This window comes from Panulirus ornatus, chromosome 45, assembly GCF_036320965.1.
Source record: "Panulirus ornatus isolate Po-2019 chromosome 45, ASM3632096v1, whole genome shotgun sequence".
In the NCBI taxonomy this organism is placed as follows: domain Eukaryota; kingdom Metazoa; phylum Arthropoda; class Malacostraca; order Decapoda; family Palinuridae; genus Panulirus; species Panulirus ornatus.
The window spans coordinates 10,103,890-10,127,898 of NC_092268.1; the positions used below are offsets into that span (position 1 = coordinate 10,103,890).

General features: G+C 43.4%; 1 protein-coding gene and 1 long non-coding RNA gene across 3 annotated transcripts in view; one reads left to right on the forward strand and one right to left on the reverse strand.

Moving 5' to 3' along the window:
• LOC139762939 (uncharacterized) overlaps positions 1-24,009 on the reverse strand; it is a 49,506-nt gene that overhangs the window by 20,927 nt on the left and 4,570 nt on the right. The window contains exon 2 of one of the 2 annotated variants that reach the window (XR_011715868.1): positions 21,070-21,193. This is a non-coding gene — a long non-coding RNA (uncharacterized lncRNA). Of the gene's footprint in view, positions 1-16,810; positions 16,908-21,069; positions 21,194-24,009 lie in introns of those variants that run through there. The other variant, XR_011715869.1, reaches the window with a different exon arrangement.
• Positions 21,730-23,163, forward strand: LOC139762942 (uncharacterized; the record flags this gene model as incomplete). The annotated part of the gene is made up of 1 exon (XM_071688265.1): positions 21,730-23,163. A coding segment is annotated over one exon (1,434 nt), but the record flags the coding sequence as incomplete, so codon positions are not given.

Genomic DNA, 24,009 nt, shown 5'->3' on the forward strand with positions numbered 1-24,009 from the left:
TTTTCCCTGCAAAAATCATCCAAATGCCTCTCTTCTCTTTCACTAATAATCTTACTTCTTCATCCCACCACTCACTACCCTTTCTAATCAACCCACCTCCCACTCTTCTCATGCCACAAGCATCTTTTGCGCAATCCATCACTGATTCCCTAAATACATCCCATTCCTCCCCCACTCCCCTTACTTCCATTGTTCTCACCTTTTTCCATTCTGTAATCAGTCTCTCCTGGTACTTCCTCACACAAGTCTCCTTCCCAAGCTCACTTACTCTCACCACCCTCTTCACCCCAACATTCACTCTTCTTTTCTGAAAACCCATACAAATCTTCACCTTAGCCTCCACAAGACAATGATCAGACATCCCTCCAGTTGCACCTCTCAGCACATTAACATCCAAAAGTCTCTCTTTCGCGCGCCTGTCAATTAACATGTAATCCAATAACGCTCTCTGGCCATCTCTCCTACTTACATAAGTATACTTATGTATATCTCACTTTTTAAACCAGGTTTTCCCAATCATCAGTCCTTTTTCAGCACATAAATCTACAAGCTCTTCACCATTTCCATTTACAACACTGAACACCCCATGTATACCAATCATTCCCTCAACTGCCACATTACTCACCTTTGCATTCAAATCACCCATCACTATAACCCGGTCTCGTGCATCAAAACCACTAACACACTCATTCAGCTGCTCCCAAAACACTTGCCTCTCATGATCTTTCTTCTCATGCCCAGGTGCATATGCACCAATAATCACCCATCTCTCTCCATCAACTTTCAGTTTTACCCAAATTTAATCGAGAATTTACTTTCTTACATTCTATCACATACTCCCACAACTCCTGTTTCAGGAGTATTGCTACTCCTTCCCTTGCTCTTGTCTTCTCACTAACCCCTGACTTTACTCCCAAGACATTCCCAAACCACTCTTCCCCTTTACCCTTGAGCTTCATTTCACTCAGAGCCAAAACATCCAGGTTCCTTTCCTCAAACATACTACCTATCTCTCCTTTTTTCACATCTTGGTTACATCCACACACATTTAGGCACCCCAATCTGAGCCTTCGAGGAGGATGAGCACTCCCTGCGTGACTCCTTCTTCTGTTTCCCATTTTAGAAAGTTAAAAAAATACAAGGAGGGGAGGATTTCTGGCCCCCCGCTCCCGTCCCCTCTAGTCGCTTTCTACGACACGCGAGGAATGCGTGGGAAGTATTCTTTCACCCCTAACCCCAGGGATAATATATATATATATATATATATATATATATATATATATATATATATATATATATACACACACACACACATACATACACACATATACACACACGCACACATACATATATATACATATGAAAAATGTAAGAAATAATTTTTCATATATATATATATATATATATATATATATATATATATATATATATATATATATTTATTATTTTTTTTATTATACTTTGTCGCTGTCTCCCGCGTTTGCGAGGTAGCGCAAGGAAACAGACGAAAGAAATGGCCCAACCCCCCCCCCATACACATGTATATACATACGTCCACACACGCAAATATACATATCTACACAGCTTTCCATGGTTTACCCCAGACGCTTCACATGCCTTGCTTCAATCCACTGACAGCACGTCAACCCCGGTATACCACATCGCTCCAATTCACTCTATTCCTTGCCCTCCTTTCACCCTCCTGCATATTCAGGCCCCGATCACACAAAATCTTTTTCACTCCATCTTTCCACCTCCAATTTGGTCTCCCTCTTCTCCTTGTTCCCTCCACCTCCGACACATATATCCTCTTGGTCAATCTTTCCTCACTCATCCTCTCCATGTGCCCAAACCACTTCAAAACACCCTCTTCTGCTCTCTCAACCACGCTCTTTTTATTTCCACACATCTCTCTTACCCTTACGTTACTCACTCGATCAAACCACCTCACACCACACATTGTCCTCAAACATCTCATTTCCAGCACATCCATCCTCCTGCGCACAACTCTATCCATATATATATTTTTTGAATATTATATATATATATATATATATATATATATATATATATATATATATATATATATGCCATGAAAGCCGGTAAGGCAGCAGGTTTGGATGGTATTGCAGTGGAATTTATTAAAAAAGGGGGTGACTGTATTGTTGACTGGTTGGTAAGGTTATTTAATGTATGTATGACTCATGGTGAGGTGCCTGAGGATTGGCGGAATGCTTGCATAGTGCCATTGTACAAAGGCAAAGGGGATAAGAGTGAGTGCTCAAATTACAGAGGTATAAGTTTGTTGAGTATTCCTGGTAAATTATATGGGAGGGTATTGATTGAGAGGGTGAAGGCATGTACAGAGCATCAGATTGGGGAAGAGCAGTGTGGTTTCAGAAGTGGTAGAGGATGTGTGGATCAGGTGTTTGCTTTGAAGAATGTATGTGAGAAATACTTAGAAAAGCAAATGGATTTGTATGTAGCATTTATGGATCTGGAGAAGGCATATGATAGAGTTGATAGAGATGCTCTGTGGAAGGTATGAAGAATATATGGTGTGGGAGGCAAGTTGTTGGAAGCAGTGAAAAGTTTTTATCGAGGATGTAAGGCATGTGTACGTGTAGGAAGAGAGGAAAGTGATTGGTTCTCAGTGAATGTAGGTTTGCGGCAGGGGTGTGTGATGTCTCCATGGTTGTTTAATTTGTTTATGGATGGGGTTGTTAGGGAAGTGAATGCAAGAGTTTTGGAAAGAGGGGCAAGTATGAAGTCTGTTGGGGATGAGAGAGCTTGGGAAGTGAGTCAGTTGTTGTTCGCTGATGATACAGTGCTGGTGGCAGATTCATGTGTGAAACTGCAGAAGCTGGTGACTGAGTTTGGTAAAGTGTGTGAAAGAAGAAAGTTAAGAGTAAATGTGAATAAGAGTAAGGTTATTAGGTACAGTAGGGTTGAGGGTCAAGTCAATTGGGAGGTGAGTTTGAATGGAGAAAAACTGGAGGAAGTGAAGTGTTTTAGATATCTGGGAGTGGATCTGGCAGCGGATGGAACCATGGAAGCGGAAGTGGATCATAGGTTGGGGGAGGGGGCGAAAATTCTGGGGGCCTTGAAGAATGTGTGGAAGTCGAGAACATTATCTCGGAAAGCAAAAATGGGTATGTATGAAGGAATAGTGGTTCCAACAATGTTGTATGGTTGCGAGGCGTGGGCTATGGATAGAGTTGTGCGCAGGAGGATGGATGTGCTGGAAATGAGATGTTTGAGGACAATGTGTGGTGTGAGGTGGTTTGATCGAGTGAGTAACGTAAGGGTAAGAGAGATGTGTGGAAATAAAAAGAGCGTGGTTGAGAGAGCAGAAGAGGGTGTTTTGAAGTGGTTTGGGCACATGGAGAGGATGAGTGAGGAAAGATTGACCAAGAGGATATATGTGTCGGAGGTGGAGGGAACAAGGAGAAGAGGGAGACCAAATTGGAGGTGGAAAGATGGAGTGAAAAAGATTTTGTGTGATCGGGGCCTGAACATGCAGGAGGGTGAAAGGAGGGCAAGGAATAGAGTGAATTGGAGCGATGTGGTATACCGGGGTTGACGTGCTGTCAGTGGATTGAATCAAGGCATGTGAAGCGTCTGGGGTAAGCCATGGAAAGCTGTGTAGGTATGTATATTTGCGTGTGTGGACGTATGTATATACATGTGTATGGGGGTGGGTTGGGCCATTTCTTTCGTCTGTTTCCTTGCGCTACCTCGCAAACGCGGGAGACAGCGACAAAGTATAATAAAAAATATAATAATATATATATATATATATATATATATATATATATATATATATATATATATATATATATATATATATATATATATTAATATCTATTTTGCTTTGTCGGTGTCTCCCGCCTTTGCGAGGTAGCGCAAGGAAACAGACGAAAGAAATGGCCCAACCCACCCCCATACACAATGTATACACACACACGTCCACACACGCAAATATACATACCTATACATCTCAATGTACACATATAAATACTTACACAGACACATACATATATACCCATGCACACAATTCACACTGTCTGCCCCCATTCACTCCCATCGCCACCTTGCCACACATGGAATACCTTCCCCCTCCCCCCTCATGTGTGCGAGGTAGCACTAGGAAAAGACAACAAAGGCCCCATTCGTTCACACTCAGTCTCCAGCTGCCACGCAATAATGCCCGAAACAACAGCTCCCTTTCCACATCCAGGCCCCACACAACTTTCCATGGTTTACCCCAGACGCTTCACATGCCCTGATTCAATCCACTGACAGCACGTCGACCCCGGTATACCACATCGATCCAATTCACTCTATTCCTTGCCCTCCTTTCACCCTCCTGCATGTTCAGGCCCCGACCACACAAAATCTTTTTCACTCCATCTTTCCACCTCCAATTTGGTCTCCCACTTCTCCTCGTTCCCTCCACCTCTGTAACATATATCCTCTTGGTCAATCTTTCCTCACTCATTTTCTCCATGTGCCCAAACCATTTCAAAACACCCTCTTCTGCTCTCTCAACCACGCTCTTTTTATTTCCACACATCTCTCTTACCCTTACATTACTTACTCGATCAAACCACCTCACACCACATATTGTCCTCAGACATCTCATTTCTAGCACATCCACCCTCCTGTGCACAACTCTATCCATAGCCCACGCCTCGCAACCATACAACATTGTTGGAACCACTATTCCTTCAAACATACCCATTTTTGCTTTCCGAGATAATGCTCTCGACTTCCACACATTCTTCAAGGCTCCCAGGATTTTCGCCCCCTCCCCCACCCTATGATACACTTCCGCTTCCATGGTTCCATCCACTGCCAGATCCACTCTCAGATATCTAAAACACTTTACTTCCTCCAGTTTTTCTCCATTCAAACTTACCTCCCAATTGACTTGACCCTCAACCCTACTGTACCTAATAACCTTGCTCTTATTCACACACACACACACACATATATATATATATATATATATATATATATATATATATTTATATCTATTTTGCTTTGTCGCTGTCTCCCGCATTTGCGAGGTAGCGCAAGGAAACAGACGAAAGAAATGGCCCAACCCACCCCCATACACAATGTATACACACACACGTCCACACACGCAAATATACATACCTATACATCTCAATGTACACATATATATACATACACAGACACATACATATATACCCATGCACACAATTCACACTGTCTGCCCCCATTCACTCCCATCGCCACCTCGTCACACATGGAATACCTTCCCCCTCCGCCCTCATGTGTGCGAGGTAGCACTAGGAAAAGACAACAAAGGCCCCATTCGTTCACACTCAGTCTCTAGCTGCCACACAATAATGCCCGAAACCACAGCTCCCTTTCCACATCCAGGCCTCACACAACTTTCCATGGTTTACCCCAGACGCTTCACATGCCCTGATTCAATCCACTGACAGCACGTCAACCCCGGTATACCACATCGATCCAATTCACTCTATTCCTTGCCCTCCTTTCACCCTCCTGCATGTTCAGGCCCCGACCACACAAAATCTTTTTCACTCCATCTTTCCACCTCCAATTTGGTCTCCCACTTCTCCTCGTTCCCTCCACCTCTGACACATATATCCTCTTGGTCAATCTTTCCTCACTCATTCTCTCCATGTGCCCAAACCATTTCAAAACACCCTTTTCTGCTCTCTCAACCACGCTCTTTTCATTTCCACACATCTCTCTTACCCTTACATTACTTACTCGATCAAACCACCTCACACCACACATTGTCCTCAAACATCTCATTTCTAGCACATCCACCCTCCTGCGCACAACTCTATCCATAGCCAGTAAGTAATGTAAGAGTAAGAGAGATGTGTGGAAAAAAAAGAGTGTAGTTGAGAGAGCAGAGGAGGGTGTTTTGAAATGGTTTGGTCACATGGAGAGAATGAGTGAGGAAAGATTGACAAAGAGGATATATGTGTCAGAGGTGGAGGGAACGAGGAGAAGTGGGAGACCAAATTGGAGGTGGATAGATGGAGTGAAAAAGATTTTGAGTGATCGGGGCCTGAACATGCAGGAGGGTGATAGGCGTGGAAGGACTAGAGTGAATTGGAACGATGTGGTATACCGGGGTCGACGTGCTGTCAATGGATTGAACCAGGGCATGTGAAGCGTCTGGGTAAACCATGGAAAGTTGTGTGGGGCCTGGATGTGGAAAGGGAGCTGTGGTTTCGGTGCATTATTACATGACAGCTAGAGACTGAGTGTGAACGAATGGGGCCTTTGGGGTCTTTTCCTAGCGCTACCTCGCACACATGAGGGGGGAGGGGGTTGTTACTCCATGTGTGGTGAGGTGGCGATGGGAACAAATAAAGGCAGACAGTATGAATTATGTACATGTGTATATATGTATATGTCTGTGTGTGTATATATATGTGCACATTGAGATGTATAGGTATGTATATTTGCGTGTGTGGACGTGTATGTATATACATGTGTATGTGGGCCATTCTTTCGTCTGTTTCCTTGCGCTACCTTGCTAACACGGGAGACAGCAACAAAGCAAAATAAATAAATATATATATATATATATTTTTTTTTTTTTTTTTTATACTTTGTCGCTGTCTCCCGCGTATGCGAGGTAGCGCGAGGAAACAGACGAAAGAAATGGCCCAACCCCCATACACACGTACATACACACGTCCACACACGCAAATATACATACCTACACAGCTTTCCATGGTTTACCCCAGACGCTTCACATGCCTTGATTCAATCCACTGACAGCACGTCAACCCCTGTATACCACATCGCTCCAATTCACTCTATTCCTTGCCCTCCTTTCACCCTCCTGCATGTTCAGGCCCCGATCACACAAAATCTTTTTCACTCCATCTTTCCACCTCCAATTTGGTCTCCCTCTTCTCCTCGTTCCCTCCACCTCCGACACATATATCCTCTTGGTCAATCTTTCCTCACTCATTCTCTCCATGTGCCCAAACCATTTCAAAACACCCTCTTCTGCTCTCTCAACCACGCTCTTTTTATTTCCACACATCTCTCTTACCCTTACGTTACTTACTCGATCAAACCACCTCACACCACACATTGTCCTCAAACATCTCATTTCCAGCACATCCATCCTCCTGCGCACAACTCTATCCATAGCCCACGCCTCGCAACCATACAACATTGTTGGAACCACTATTCCTTCAAACATACCCATTTTTGCTTTCCGAGATAATGTTCTCGACTTCCACACATTTTTCAAGGCTCCCAAAATTTTCGCCCCCTCCCCCACCCTATGATCCACTTCCGCTTCCATGGTTCCATCCGCTGACAGATCCACTCCCAGATATCTAAAACACTTCACTTCCTCCAGTTTTTCTCCATTCAAACTCACCTCCCAATTGACTTGACCCTCAACCCTACTGTACCTAATAACCTTGCTCTTATTCACATTTACTCTTAACTTTCTTCTTCCACACACTTTACCAAACTCAGTCACCAGCTTCTGCATATATATATATATATATATATATATATATGTATATATATATATATATATATATATATATATATATATATATATATTTTCCTCGGCCTGGATGTGTTGCAACAGCTCAACCTCCAGGACAACATGCTTCTGGCACCGGGTCCCGAGGTGTTCATGTCGGCCCCCAGCATCCATAACCTGGACATCCGCACCAACGTGCTGGAAACCCTCACCTTGGAGACCGTCCAGCCCATCATGGACAACCTCAACAACGACACCATGCTCTTCTTCGTTGAAGTAACAGATAATGCCTATGATTTGGGAGGACTGTAACCCAATCGGTCGATTCACGTGATTGGGGAAAAGTCGGCGCGAAGAGAGAAAGCGAGAGATGACGTTTGCCTTCAATCATCAGCGGAGGAGCCCTTCGTCTCGACCTTCCTAATTCAATGGGCGATGCCAAGGGCTGGGTCCGGTGCAGTAAGGAATGCAGGGACTGTGGTAGGACGTGGCGCCCGCTGCTGGCTGCTGTGTGCTGTTCAGGCCTGCTAGTCCCTGCTGCAGTAATCTACGCCATCGGGAGCTCCAGAAGAAGGACTTTATATGACAACCTTCCCGCGCCACCAGGAAGGAAGTCTAGTGAACAAGCACTGCTGAAGCAGGATTTGGCCAGCAGAAGAACCATCATAATGGGGTGATGCTACTACGTTTGTGAATCAAGAACCATTGCAACACAAACCTCGCCAGGTGGTAGAGTGTCCCGCAGTGTATCGAGACAGACTTCCCCAGAACTTTTTTAAAGGGGAAGTAAATGTTTATAGTTGTGTTACTGGAGTGATAGTTTTCATACATGGTGTTTTGACAAGAAAATAGTGAAACTGGAAAAAAATGTAGCTTAGACATTGAAGCTTATTGATACAGTGGTTAAATTGATGAGAACTACTATTGACCGTTTGTGTAAATAAATTATACATTTCCCTTTTCCATAGCCAGAGGTTGAACCATTATGTGACATTCATTTTCTCATTTCATTTCAAGCTAGAAGTTTCAGTTTTCTGAATTATTTCTTACTTTTTCATATGTATATATATGTATATGTGTGTGTGTGTGTGTGTGTGTGTGTGTGTATGTGCGTGTGTATGTACATATATATATATATATATATATATATATATATATATATATATATATATATATATATATATATATATCCCTGGGGATAGGGGAGAAAGAATACTTCCCACGTATTCCCTGCGTGTCGTAGAAGGCGACTAAAAGGGAAGGGAGCGGGGGGCTGGAAATCCTCCCCTCTCGTTTTTTTTTTTTTTTTTTTTTCCCAAAAAGAAGGAACAGAGAAGGGGGCCAGGTGAGGGTATTCCCTCAAAGGCCCAGTCCTCTGTTCTTAACGCTACCTCGCTATCGCGGGAAATGGCGAATAGTATGGAAAAAAAAAAAAAAAAAAAAAAAATATATATATATATATATATATATATATATATATATATATATATATATATATATATATATTATCCCTGGGTATAGGGGTGAAAGAATACTTCCCACGCATTCCTCGCGTGTCGTAGAAGGCGACTAGAGGGGACGGGAGCGGGGGACCAGAAATCTTCCCCTCCTTGTATTTTTTAACTTTCTAAAATGGGAAACAGAAGAAGGAGTCACGCGGGGAGTGCTCATCCTCCTCGAAGGCTCAGACTGGGGTGTTTAAATGTGTGTGGATGTAACCAAGAGGTGAAAAAAGGAGAGACAGGTAGTATGTTTGAGGAAAGGAACCTGGATGTTTTGGTTCTAAGTGAAACGAAGCTCAAGGGTAAAGGGGAAGAGTGGTTAGGTTAGGTTAGGTCGAGGTGGTGTGCAAAGTGAGAGGGTTAGGGAAAATGATTTGGTAAACAGAGAAGAGGTAGTAAAAGCTTTGCGGAAGATGAAAGCCGGCAAGGCAGCAGGTTTGGATGGTACTGCAGTGGAATTTATTAAAAAAGGGGGTGACTGTATTACTGACTGGTTGGTAAGGTTATTTAATGTATGTATGACTCATGGTGAGGTGCCTGAGGATTGGCGGCATGCGTGCATAGTGCCATTGTACAAAGGCAAAGGGGATAAGAGTGAGTGCTCAAATTACAGAGGTATAAGTTTGTTGAGTATTCCTGGTAAATTATATGGGAGGGTATTGATTGAGAGGGTGAAGGCATGTACAGAGCATCAGATTGGGGAAGAGCAGTGTGGTTTCAGAAGTGGTAGAGGATGTGTGAATCAGGTGTTTGCTTTGAAGAATGTTTGTGAGAAATACTTAGAAAAGCAAATGGATTTGTATGTAGCATTTATGGATCTGGAGAAGGCATATGATAGAGTTGATAGAGATGCTCTGTGGAAGGTATTAAGAATATATGGTGTGGGAGGCAAGTTGTTAGAAGCAGTGAAAAGTTTTTATCGAGGATGTAAGGCATGTGTACGTGTAGGAAGAGAGGAAAGTGATTGGTTCTCAGTGAATGTAGGTTTGCGGCAGGCGTGTGTGATGTCTCCATGGTTGTTTATTTTGTTTATGGATGGGGTTGTTAGGGAGGTGAATGCAAGAGTTTTCGAAAGAGGGGCAAGTATGAAGTCTGTTGGGGATGAGAGAGCTTGGGAAGTGAGTCAGTTGTTGTTCGCTGATGATACAGCGCTGGTGGCTGATTCATGTGAGAAACTGCAGAAGCTGGTGACTGAGTTTGGTAAAGTGTGTGAAAGAAGAAAGTTAAGAGTAAATGTGTATACGAGCAAGGTAATTAGGTACAGTAGGGTTGAGGGTCAAGTCAATTGGGAGGTAAGTTTGAATAGAGAAAAACTGGAGGAAGTAAAGTGTTTTAGATATCTGGGAGTGGATCTGGCAGCAGATGGAACCATGGAAGCGGAAGTGGATCATAGGGTGGGGGAGGGGGCGAAAATCCTGGGAGCCTTGAAGAATGTGTGGAAGTCGAGAACATTATCTCGGAAAGCAAAAATGGGTATGTGTGAAGGAATAGTGGTTCCAACAATGTTGTATGGTTGCGAGGCGTGGGCTATGGATAGAGTTGTGCGCAGGAGGATGGATGTGCTGGAAATAAGATGTTTGAGGATAATGTGTGGTGTGAGGTGGTTTGATCGAGTAAGTAACGTATGGGTAAGAGGGATGTGTGGAAATAAAAAGAGCATGGTTGAGAGAGCAGAGGAGGGTGTTTTGAAATGGTTTGGACACATGGAGAGAATGAGCGAGGAAAGATTGACCAAGAGGATATATGTGTCGGAGGTGGAGGGAACGAGGAGAAGTGGGAGACCAAATTGGAGGAGGAAAGAACGAGTGAAAAAGATTTTGTGTGATCGGGGCCTGAACATGAAGGAGGGTGAAAGGAGGGCAAGGAATAGAGTGAATTGGATCGATGTGGTATACCGGGGTTGACGTGCTGTCAGTGGATTGAATCAGGGCATGTGAAGCGTCTGGGGTAAACCATGGAAAGCTGTGTAGGTATGTATATTTGCTCTCTCAACCACGCTCTTTTTATTTCCACACATCTCTCTTACCCTTACGTTACTTACTCGATCAAACCACCTCACACCACACATTGTCCTCAAACATCTCATTTCCAGCACATCCATCCTCCTACGCACAACTCTATCCATAGCCCACGCCTCGCAACCATACAACATTGTTGGAACTACTATTCCTTCAAACATACCCATTTTTGCTTTCCGGGATAATGTTCTCGACTTCCACACATTTTTCAAGGCTCCCAAAATTTTCGCCCCCTCCCCCACCCTATGATCCACTTCCGCTTCCATGGTTCCATCCGCTGACAGATCCACTCCCAGATATCTAAAACACTTCACTTCCTCCAGCCTCTCACCATTCAAACTCACCTCCCAATTGACTTGACCCTCAACCCTACTGTACCTAATAACCTTGCTCTTATTGACATTTACTCTTAACTTTCTTCTTCCACACACTTTACCAAACTCCGTCACCAGCTTCTGCAGTTTCTCACATGAATCCGCCACCAGCGCTGTATCATCAGCGAACAACAACTGACTCACTTCCCAAGCTCTCTCATCCCCAACAGACTTCATACTTGCCCCTCTTTCCAAAACTCTTGCATTTACCTCCCTAACAACCCCATCCATAAACAAATTATATATATATATATTATATATATATATATATATATATATATATATATATATATATATATATATATATAAGTGAATAAGAGCAAGGTTATTAGGTACAGGAGGGTTGAGGGACAAGTCAATTGGGAGGTAAGTTTGAATGGAGAAAAACTGGAGGAAGTGAAGTGTTTTAGATATCTGGGAGTGGATTTGGCAGCGGATGGAACCATGGAAGCGGAAGTGAATCATAGGGTAGGGGAGGGGGCGAAAGTTCTGGGAGCGTTGAAAAATGTGTGGAAGGTGAAAACATTATCTTGGAAAGCAAAAATGGGTATAGTGGTTCCAACAATGCTATATGGTTGCAAGGCGTGGGCTATAGATAGACTTGTGTGGAGGAGGGTGGATGTGTTGGAAATGAGATGTTTGAGGACAATGTGTGGTGTGAGGTGGTTTGAGGGTGTGGTTGAGAGAGCAGAAGAGGGTGTTTTGAAATGGTTTGGCCACATGGAGAGAGTGAGTAAGGAAAAATTGACAGAGGATATATGTGTCAGAGGTGGAGGAAATGAGAAGTCGGAGACCAAATTGGAGGTGGAAAGATGGAGTGAAAAAGATTTTGAGCAATCACGGCCTGAACATGCAGGAGGGTGAAAGGCATGCAAGGAATTGAGTGAATTGGAATGCTGTGATATACTGGGGTCAATGTGCTGCCAATGGATTGAACCAGGGCATGTGAAGCATCTGGGGTAAACCTTGGAAAGTTCTGAGGGGCCTGGATATGGAAAGAGAGCTGTGGTTTTGGTGCATTATTACATGACAGCTAGAGACTGAGTGTGAACGAATTTGGCCTTTGTTGTCTTTTCCTAGTGCTACCTCGCACGCATGTGGGGGGAGGGGGTTGTCATTTCATGTGTGGTGGGGTGGCAACGGGAATGAATAAAAGCAGCAAGTATGAACTATGTACATGTGTATTCATGTATATGTCTGTGTATGTACATATATGTATACGTTGAAATGTATAGGTATGTATATGTGCGTGTGTGGACATGTATATATATACATATGTGTGTGGGTGGATTGGGCCATTTTTTCATCTGTTTCCTTGCGCTACCTCGCTAATGTGGGAGACAGTGATAAAGTATAATAGAATAGATATATAAAAGTGTTCTGAGACCATAAGAAACCTTACCGAAGACACTACATAACACTGAGCAGAAAACAAAATAAAACCTGTTAAAAATTTAAGTTTATAACAAAAGCCTGGAAATTACAACCTTAGAGAACTGAAACTAGAACATCAGAAACTTTAGATAATACACGAAACAAGAAGTGGAGAAATGTGAGTTACGTAGGTCAAGCCATTCTTTTCAAATGCTCATTACCATGAACATTATACACAGCTCGTGCTACCCAGGGGACTTAAAACCCAGGCCTAACCCACATTACCATTCTATCAACAAAGAACTAGAATACAGCTAAAAACCCATTCTTATCAACCTCTACAGAGCGACAGGGTTGTGGAGATGAGTGTGTTTGGAAAATTACTGGCGAGTTAGTCCCATAATTATTAACTCCAAAGGTAAAACAGGTCAGTTGTATTTTTGGGTTTTAATGCTATGGGTTGGAAGGGTCATTCATTCTATCAATGTTATGTATACACTCCCTCCATAAACACGCATACATACTTGCTGCCTGATTATCAAAAACTCCTGCAGCACTCAGGAAGCCTGCCAGCTCCACCGGTTGGGACCATCAGTTATAAAGAATAATGACGTGATTATTACTTATGTGTTGCTTGTCTATTAACCTTGTATATATAAGTACCATGTCTGTATTCCTTCGTATGTATGCACGTGTAAATTACATACAAATATAGAAGCAAAGACATGGTACATCTATACAAGGTTAATAGACAGGCAATACAATTGTAAAACCCTATCCAAGTAATACACACGGTAATCACACGTACATACAAACACCCAAGCCAATGCCATCATGTTCAAAGTCCATCCATCATACTCAAAGGTCATATTGTCGTGTTCAAAATCTGACTGCCATGCTCAGAGGTCGTACAGTCATGCTCAAGGGTTGTACCATCGCAGAGGTCATATAGTCATGCCCAAGGGTCGTATCATGTGTTCAAAGCCTGTCCGTCATGCTGTGAGGTCATACAGTTGTGCTCAAGGGTTATAACATCACGTTCAAAGTTCGCCAGTCATGCTGAGGTTGTACAGTTGGGCTCAAGGGTCATACCATCACAAAGGTTATACAGTTGTGCTCAAGGGTTGTAACACTGCATTCAAAGTCAGTCAGTTGGAGGTCATTCAGTTGTGCTCAAGAGCTGTATCGTCGCTTTCAAGGTCACCTGTCCTATAGGCATTGACATCAAAGAACAAAAAACAGGAAATTACCCCCAGCAGCCTTGCCCTTCCGCTCCATGGAGATGAACTCATTATCATAAAATTTCCTAACTCAGCACATCAGCAGCTACTTCAGCACCTCATGACATAAATTTAGTTTATGCAAGCAACAAATATATGGCAAATTATGGTTTCATCACATAGTTGAGCCTAGGGGAACACTTGGGATTATGATAGAGGGGGACTCTTCAAAGGATTCCAAATATCTAGTATTCTGTTTAACTTACAAATATTGTTTCATTATATTTCTTGCAACTGTTTGTATTTTTGTGCTGCACACGGTATCACATACAAATATTTTTACATTTCCCCCCTTTATATATATGTATATAATATGAGTCATAATATAATATGAGACCAAATTGGATCCAAGGTGGAAAGATGGAGTGAAAAAGATTTTGAGTGATCGGGGCCTGAACATGCAGGAGGGTGAAAGGCGGGCAAGGAATAGAGTGAATTCGATCGATGTGGTATACCGGGGTCAACGTGCTGTCAATGGATTGAATCAGGGCATGTGAAGCGTCTGGGGTAAACCATGGAAAGTTCTGTGGGGCCTGGATGTGGAAAGGGAGCTGTGGTTTTGGGCATTATTGCATGACAGCTAGAGACTGAGTGTGAACGAATGGGGCCTTTGGTGTATATATGTATGTGTCTGTGTGTGTATATATATGTGTACATTAAGATGTATGGGTATGTATATTTGCGTGTGTGGACGTGTATGTATATACATGTGTAGGGGGGTGGGTTGGGCCATTTCTTTTGTCTGTTTCCTTGCGTTACCTCGCAAACGCGGGAGACAGTGACAAAGCAAAATAATAATATAATAATAATATGAGTGTGTGTGTGAGTGGATGGGTTGTTCTTTGTCTGTTTCCTGGTACTTCCCTGCAGACGCAGGAAATAGTGATCAAGTAAAATAAAGAATAATCTTTTATATCTAAAGTTTTAAAGAAACAACTTTAATGATGGTTGCAAAGCCTGTAAAAATCTAGCATGATTACCACTATCATTCCATATTTTTCTCTTAAAGTTTTCTATATAACTAAAGATGTTGAAGTACCATACAATGCTACTTAAGGATACTTAATAACTTCTGTAAAGAAGTGAATATCATCTAACAAGGACTAACCTCCCCATATCATCTAACAATGCCTAACCTCCCCATATCATCTAACAAGGACTAACCTCCCCATATCATCTAACAATGCCTAACCTCCCCATATCATCTAACAATGCCTAACCTCCCCAGATCACCTAACAATGCCTAACCTCTCCATATCATCTAACAATGCCTAACCTCCCCATATCATCTAACAATGCCTAACCTCCTCATATCATCTAACAAGGCCTAACCTCCCATAATGTACTCATGGTTTTTGAAATCTAAATTTCGTGCTAGTTTGAATCTTACATTTCATCATGGTATTTGATCGTTTATGATGTTAATCTTCACCTTAATAAATGGTTTTTAAAATTTAAATTTCAAAGTAGTTCGAATTTTACATTTTATTATGGTATTTGATCTATTATGATGTTAATGTTCACCTTAATAAATGTAAAATACCAGAGCTTAAGATTCGTAACCACACATTTCAAAAACCCTAAGCACGAACTTGGTCTTTCATGATATTAACAGAAGTTTTGTCCAACTCGTGTCATTAATGAATATTGCCAATTAATAATAATAAAAAACTACCTGCAATTCAGACAGAGATTAATCATCGATAATTATAAAGTCAACATGTAATATAAGGAAATTAAACTGAATAATGACGGAAAACCAAGTGCCTTATCTCAACTGACCTTGTTGCTAAGATCAAATACGAATAATCTTATCAAACCCTAAATCTATAGCATTTTTTCCCCAAAATTATAATCAAAGTTCATTAAGCTGCGGTTCATAAAGCTGCGGTGTAATCATCTTAATAAAATTACTTGAACGAAGCCATTGCTGGAATCATGATTTTCATGATAATTTGAAAGAATTCCATGAGAATGACGTCGAAGGTAAGAAGAGCTACGCAGGATCGTTAGTGCTACGCCTAAGGGCGCCGCCCTTGTGAAATACTTCAGCTGTAATTCGTATCTGATGTCCTACATAAAAAATTAATAAACAGACATAGAATTAGTCTATAAATAGAACAAAATTTAATTACAAAACTGTTTACCATGTTAACCCTTAGGTGCTAATTCATTGTTAATAATAAAATGGGACAAAACTAGTTAATCAAAAATGAGACTTAGCTAATTACTCATTGATCATATAATGAGTTATAGGTCATTAAGCTCTGGCTAATTGGCTGTTCCCAACGTCAAATATATTAATTTTCCTTTTAATTATTTCCAAAGCAATTCTGCCTCACCTCATGAAATACACCCAGGAAATTCCCCGTCATTGCTCCCCAGGTTCTTGTATCCTACAGGATACAGCAAACTCATCATTAATTCATAATTCCTGTAAAGTAATTTATATAAATTGGGGCGATCATTGGGAGCGACTGGTCTAGGGTCTGAACCAATCACTGATTAATGGCCGACAGGTAAGTCATTAGCGATCATATCCTACATTTATATTCACTACGACGTTTGCATAGTGAATAATGACACATTAATGACATGAAATTATACAATAAACTGGTGAGAGAAGTATGCCATCTCGGGAGACGTGACTGGCCCTCTAACTCCTCCCTGGCCACCATAATGGCGACCTGGAGCCACAAATACTTCACCTCCAAACCTTCATCATCTCTACCTGAGCTGCAATAAGTGGTTCACCCTGCGTAAAGACATGGTTGGTCGGTCTTTTCTGAACTCGTCAAACCTTCCCTCTCTGTGCCGTTTACGTCCGCCATGTTTGTGACGTCACGATTCTTCACGTTTTCTTTGGTGTCGATTCAGAGAAAATGGCGTCGTTACGGGGGTGACTCATGACAACCTGCTGGCGCTCGTGGCGTCGGTGTAATCAAACGTCCCAGCCAAGTTTGGTTGGAATATATCCTCTAAATACTCGTTTTAAAGGAGAGAATGGCACGCTCAACCATCTAGGAACGTTATGCCAACCCAGTTCTCAGTGTTGATAGGTAATGTTACCATATACAACGACAGGATAATTTTTTTTTGTACATTTCTATATGATCGCCACGTTTTCTAGGATTATGATCCGTGTTATGTGCATATACAACCATTCTTGCCGTTGTATTAAAAATCGTTCACTCGATATGAAATAAATCGTTAGTGGTAGGATTCTGAGGAAGGTAGAAAATGTGAGATTACGAACATATAATGTTGAATGCCAAGTTATGAAAATATTGAGTTAAACTCTCAAATTAATGTTTCAGATCTTCTGTGGAGACTTTAATGAGATACAGTCGTTATCAAAACATATATTCCATTTAAAAGAGCCCAGATTCCTTTGGTTTGGTCGATAGACAGTGAGTTCAGATGTCTATCACATATGTCTATGTGGGGTTTGGTCGATAGACAGTGAGTTGAGATGTATATTACAGATGTCTCTGTGGGGTTTGGTCGATAGACAGTGAGTTGAGATGTATATTACAGATGTCTATGTGGGGTTTGGTCGATAGACAGTGAGTTCAGATGTCTATTACAGATGTCTATGTGAGGTTTGGTCGATAGACAGTGAGTTCAGATGTCTATTACATATGTTTATGTGGGGTTTGGTCGATAGACAGTGAGTTGAGATGTCTATTACAGATGTCTATGTGGGGTTTGGTCGATAGACAGTGAGTTCAGATGTCTATTACAGATGTCTATGTGAGGTTTGGTCGATAGACAGTGAGTTCTGATGTCTATTACATATGTTTATGTGGGGTTTGGTCGATAGACAGTGAGTTCAGAGGACTATTACAGATGTCTATGAGGTGTTTGGTCGATAGACAGTGAGTTCAGATGTCTATTACAGATGTCTATGTGGGGTTTGGTCGATAGACAGTGAGTTCAGAGGACTATTACAGATGTCTATGAGGTGTTTGGTCGATAGACAGTGAGTTGAGATGTCTATTACAGATGTCTCTGTGGGGTTTGGTCGACAGACAGTGAGTTGAGATGTATATTACAGATGTCTATGTGGGGTTTGGTCGATAGACAGTGAGTTCAGATGTCTATTACAGATGTCTAAGTGGGGTTTGGTCGATAGACAGAGAGTTCAGATGTCTATTACAGATGTCTATGTGGGGTTTGGTCGATAGACAGTGAGTTCAGATGTCTATTACAGATGTCTATGTGGGGTATGGTCGATAGACAGTGAGTTCAGAAGTCTATCACTGATGTCTGTATGGGAGAGATGGCATGAACGCTAACTCGAACGCTAAATCTATACACACATCTGAACATAATCAATAAATTAACATAATACGAGTTCAGTATGCAAATTAAGGACTTCTAGACCCCTACAAGCAAGTTGTATTCCTATATCACATATATATTTGGCCTGTAATTCGACATATAAACCCAATAATGCTTTCTAGTGTTCTAAACTCATGCGTTAACACTTATGATAATGTCATTTATCTTCCTTTATCGACATTCCTCCATACGAAGCCGACATCCAATCTTTTTTTTTCAATTCAAAAGATTGTGATATTATAATCTTGGATTAGCAGTGACAAATAAATGTATTCAGGCATTTGTTTAATCCAATAATTTCGATTGAGTCTATCTATATCACATGACTTTCAGATTCATATAAAAATACTTTGTTATTTTCGTAATTATGTATGTTTTATACAGAAGCATGACTTAAAAATTTTCATTAACTAATTTCAACAAAATTTACTAGAAAAATTCGTCAAATTGATTTTTAAAAATTTTAATTGTTCAAATTCACTTTGAGAATAAATTTATGAATACAATATTGCCATTACAGTATCCATCTTTGAGGCATATTTAAAAACCTCCTTAATTCTTATGTCCTAAAAATATTGTGATGATAATCACATTAAATGAATTATCAAAATTTATCATATTTGGTCGTTTGCGAGGTAGCGCAAGGAAACAGACGAAAGAATGGCCCAATCCACCCACATACACATGTATATACATACACGTCCACACACGCACATATACATACCTATACATCTCCACGTATACATATGTATACACACAGACATATACATATATACACATGTACATAATTTATACTGTCTGCCTTTATTCATTCTCGTCGCCACCTCGCCACACATGAAATAACAGTCCACTCCCCCCGCATGTGGGCGAGGTAGCGCTAGGAAAAGACAACAAAGGCCACATTCGTTCACACTCAGTCTCTAGCTGTCATGTAATAATGCACCGAAACCACAGCTCCCTTTCCACATCCAGGGCCCACACAACTTTCCATGGTTTACCCCAGACGCTTCACATGCCTTGGTTCAATCCATTGACAGCACGTCAACCCCGGTATACCACATCGTTCCAATTCACTCTATTCCTTGCACACCTTTCACTCTCCTGCATGTTCAGGCCCCGATCACTCAAAATCTTTTTCACCCCATCTTTCCACCTCCAATTTGGTCTCCTACTTCTCGTTCCCTCCACCTCTGACACATATATCCTCTTGGTCAATCTTTCCTCACTCATTCTCTCCATGTGACCAAACCATTTCAAAACACCCTCTTCTGCTCTCTCAACCACACTCTTTTTATTACCACACATCTCTAGTACCCTATTATTACTTACTCGATCAAACTACTTCACACCACATATTGTCCTCAAACATCTCATTTCCAGCACATCCACCCTCCTGCGCACAACTCTATCCATAGCTCACGCCTCGCAACCATATAACATTGCTGGAACCACTATTCCTTCAAACATACCCATTTTTGCTCTCCAAGATAACGTTCTCAACTTCCACACATTCTTCATCGCTCCCAGAACTTTCGCTCCATCCCCCACCCTATGATTCACTTTCGCTTCCATGGTACCATCCGCTGCAAAGTTCACTCCCAGATATCTAAAACACTTTACTTCCTCCAGTTTTTCTCCATTCAAACTTACCTCCCAAATGACTTGTCCCTCAACCCTACTGTACCTAATAACCTTGTTCTTTTTCACATTTACTCTCAGCTTTCTTCTTTCACACACTTTTCCAAACTCAGTCACCAGCTTCTGCAGTTTCTCATCGAATCAGCCACCAGAGCTGTATCATCGGCTGACCAGTTCCCAGGCCCTCTTATCCCAGACTGTATAATAGCCCCTCTCTCCAAAACTCTTGCACTCACCTCCCTAACAACCCCATCCATAAACAAATTAAACAACTATGGAGACATCACACACCCCTGCCGCAAACCTACATTCACTGAGAACCAACCACTTTCCTCTCTTCCTACACGTACACATGCCTTACATCCTCGATAAAAACTTTTCACTGCTTCTAACAACTTGCCTCCCACACCATATATTCTTAATACCTTCCACAGAGCATCTCTATCAACTCTATCATATGCCTTCTCCAGATCCATAAATGCTACATACAAATCCATTTGCTTTTCTAAGTATTTCTCACATACATTCTTCAAAGCAAACACCTGATCCACACATCCTCTACCACTTCTGAAACCACACTGCTCTTCCCCAATCTGATGCACCGTACATGCCTTCACCCTCTCAATCAATATCCTCCCATATAATTTACCAGGAATACTCAACAAACTTATACCTCTGTAATTTGAGCACTCACTCTTATCCCCTTTGCCTTTGTACAATGGCACTATGCAAGCATTCCGCCAATCCTCAAGCACCTCACCATGAGTCATACATACATTAAATAACCTTACCAACCAGTCAACAATACAGTCACTCCCTTTCTTAATGAATTTCACTGCAATATCATCCAAACCTACCGGACTTCATCTTCCGCAAAGCTTTCAATACCTCCTCTCTTCACCAAAGCATTCTACCTGACCCTCTCACTTCACACACCACCTCGACCAAAACACCTCATATCTGCCACTCTATCATCAAACACATTCAACAAACTTTCAAAATACTCACTGTCTTTCACGTGCCAGGAACCTCAGAAACGAAACACATCCGTTCCTCGATCCTGCGTCCTCTAAACACGACGAGACGATCCTCAGATTTCCTATCTCGCTGACCGTCCTCGCTGGCAAGAGACCTGTGAAGGAAATGGGAAATAGGAAAATGTATCCAGTATGGCAGAAATTGGATGATAGACAATTTGGACGAAGAACTGGGATTTCGTTTCCATCTCGTTACATGTGTACATAATCACTCTGATTCCACCTATCTTCTCAAGTTGTACCTCCAGATTCTGGAGTTTCTGCAAACTGCAACCAGGAGAGTGTCATCAGCAAACAGCAACAGATTCGTCTATCACTCCCCCTACATCTTCAGCATATGTACATAAGACCCTTCCTTTAGGGCCCTGTCCATAAGCAGATCAAATTGCCATAGTGACAACACATCCCTTTGACACAGACACACCTTCTTTGTGTCTGCCTTGGTACCACTTACACTCCTCCCTTCCGACTCGCACTCGAGCCTTATTCCCTTGATAACAACTTCTCCAAGGACCTTTCCTCCTCCAAACACCTTCCCTAAAGCGTCTCTATCTAAACCGTGTCACAGGCTCTCCCCCAGATACATAAGAAGTTCCTTCTCTTTCTCCAAGAATTCCACAGGTAAACACCTGTGTCGCCATCTTCTTTAAGTCCACACACCACATCTCACTTCCCCCAGACCAATGCACGACGCTCACCTCCACATTTCCTGGTCTCCATTTTCATTGAAAAGAAAACCAAGTTGTGGTCCAATTATGCCTCCTGTTGTCTGCCTTCCTCATGTAAACAATCACGTGTAAACACCAGCGAACACAACCCGCTGTCATGGCAACGTCAGCCTCGCCAACGACGTCAGCCTCGCCAGCGACGTCATCGCGCCAGTGACGTCAGCCTCTGCCATAGCGACGTCAGCCTCTGCCACAGCGACGTCAGCTCACAAGCGACGTCAGCCTCTGCCATTGCGACGTCAGCCTCGCCAGCGACGTCAGCCTCTGCCAGAGCGACGTCAGCCTCTGCAATAGCGACGTCAGCCTCGCCAACGTCGTCAGCCTCTGTCATAGCAACGTCAGCCTCTGCCATAGCGACATCAGCCTCTGCCATAGCGACGTCAGCCTCTGCCATAACGACGTCAGCCTCTGCCATAGCAACGTCAGCCTCTGCCATAGCGACGTCAGCCTCTGGCATAGCAACGTCAGCCTCACCAGCGTCGTCAGCCTCTGCCATAGCAACGTCAGCCTCTGCCATAGCGACGTCAGCCTCTGCCATAGCAACATCAGCCTCTGCCATAGCGACGTCAGCCTCTGCCATAGCGACGTCAGCCTCGCCAGCGACGTCAGCCTGTGCCATAGCAACGTCAGCCTCTGTCATAGCGACGTCAGCCTCTGCCATAGCGACGTCAGCCTCGCCAGCGACGTCAGCCTCTGCCACAGCAACGTCAGCCTCTGCCATAGCAACGTCAGTCTCAGCCATAGCGACGTCAGCCTCTGCCATAGCGATGTCAGCCTCTGCCATAGCGACGTCAGCCTCTGCCATAGCGATGTCAGCCTCTGCCATAGCGACGTCAGCCTCACCAGCATCGTCAGCCTCTGCCATAGCGACGTCAGCCTCACCAGCGTCGTCGGCCTCTGCCATAGCGACGTCAGCCTCTGCCACAGCGACGTCAGCCTCGCCAGCGACGTCAGCCTCTCCAGCAACGTCAGCTCACCAGCGACGTCAGCCTCGCCAGCGACGTCAGCCTCACCAGCGACGTCAGCTCACTAGCGACGTCAGCCTCATCAGCGAAGTCAGCCTCGCCAGCGACGTCAGCTTATGCCACAGCGACGTCAGCCTCACCAGCGACGTCAACCTCACCAGTGACATCAGCCTCGCCAGCGACGTCAGCCTCGCCAGCGACGTCAGCCTCACCAGCGACGTCAGCCTCTGCCATAGCGACGTCACCTCGCCAGCGACGTCAGCCTCTGCCATAGCGACGTCAGCATCTGCCATAGCGACGTCAGCGTCTGCCATGGCGACGTCAGCTCACCAGCAACGTCAGCCTCACCAGCGACGTCAGACTCTTCCATAACGACGTCACCTCTGCCATAGCGACGTCAACTCACCAGCGACGTCAGTCTCTGCCATAGCAACGTCAGCCTCTGCCATAGCGACGTCAGCCTCAGCTATAGCGACGTCAGCCTCACCAGCAACGTCAGCCTCACCAGCGACGTCAGTTCACCAGCGACGTCACGTCAGCCTCTGCCATAGCGACGTCAGCCTCACCAGCGACGTCAACCTCTGCCATAGCGACGTCAGCCTCTGCCATTGCGACGTCAGCCTCTGCCATAGCGACGTCAGCCTCGCCAGCGACATCAGCCTCATCAGCGACGTCAGCCTCTACCATGGCGACGTCAGCCTCACCAGCGACGTCAGCTCACCAGCGACGTCAGACTCTGCCATAGCGACGTCAGCCTCACCAGCGATGTCAGCCTCTGCCATAGCGACGTCAGCCTCTGCCATAACGACGTCAGCCTCACCAGCGACGTCAGCCTCTGCCATAACGACGTCAGCTCACCAGCGACGTCAGCCTCTGCCATAGCGACGTCAGCTCACCAGCAACGTCAGCCTCACCAGCGACGTCAGACTCTGTCATAACGACGTCAGCCTCTGCCATAACGACGTCAGCCTCTGCCATAGCGACGTCAGCTCACCAGCGACGTCAGCATCGCCTTTATATGATGGCGCCACGCAGGCACTCCGTCAGCCAGGCAGGCCCCGCCTTGGGCCATCCATAAATAAACCTTGTAATATATTCATAATACAACACACTAAGCTTAATGATAGCCAATAGGGAACAAGAGTGTCTCGCACGAACGAACGAATTACGTCGTTCGTGGCTTCGTCACGCACGAACGGGACGGTTAATACACTAGAA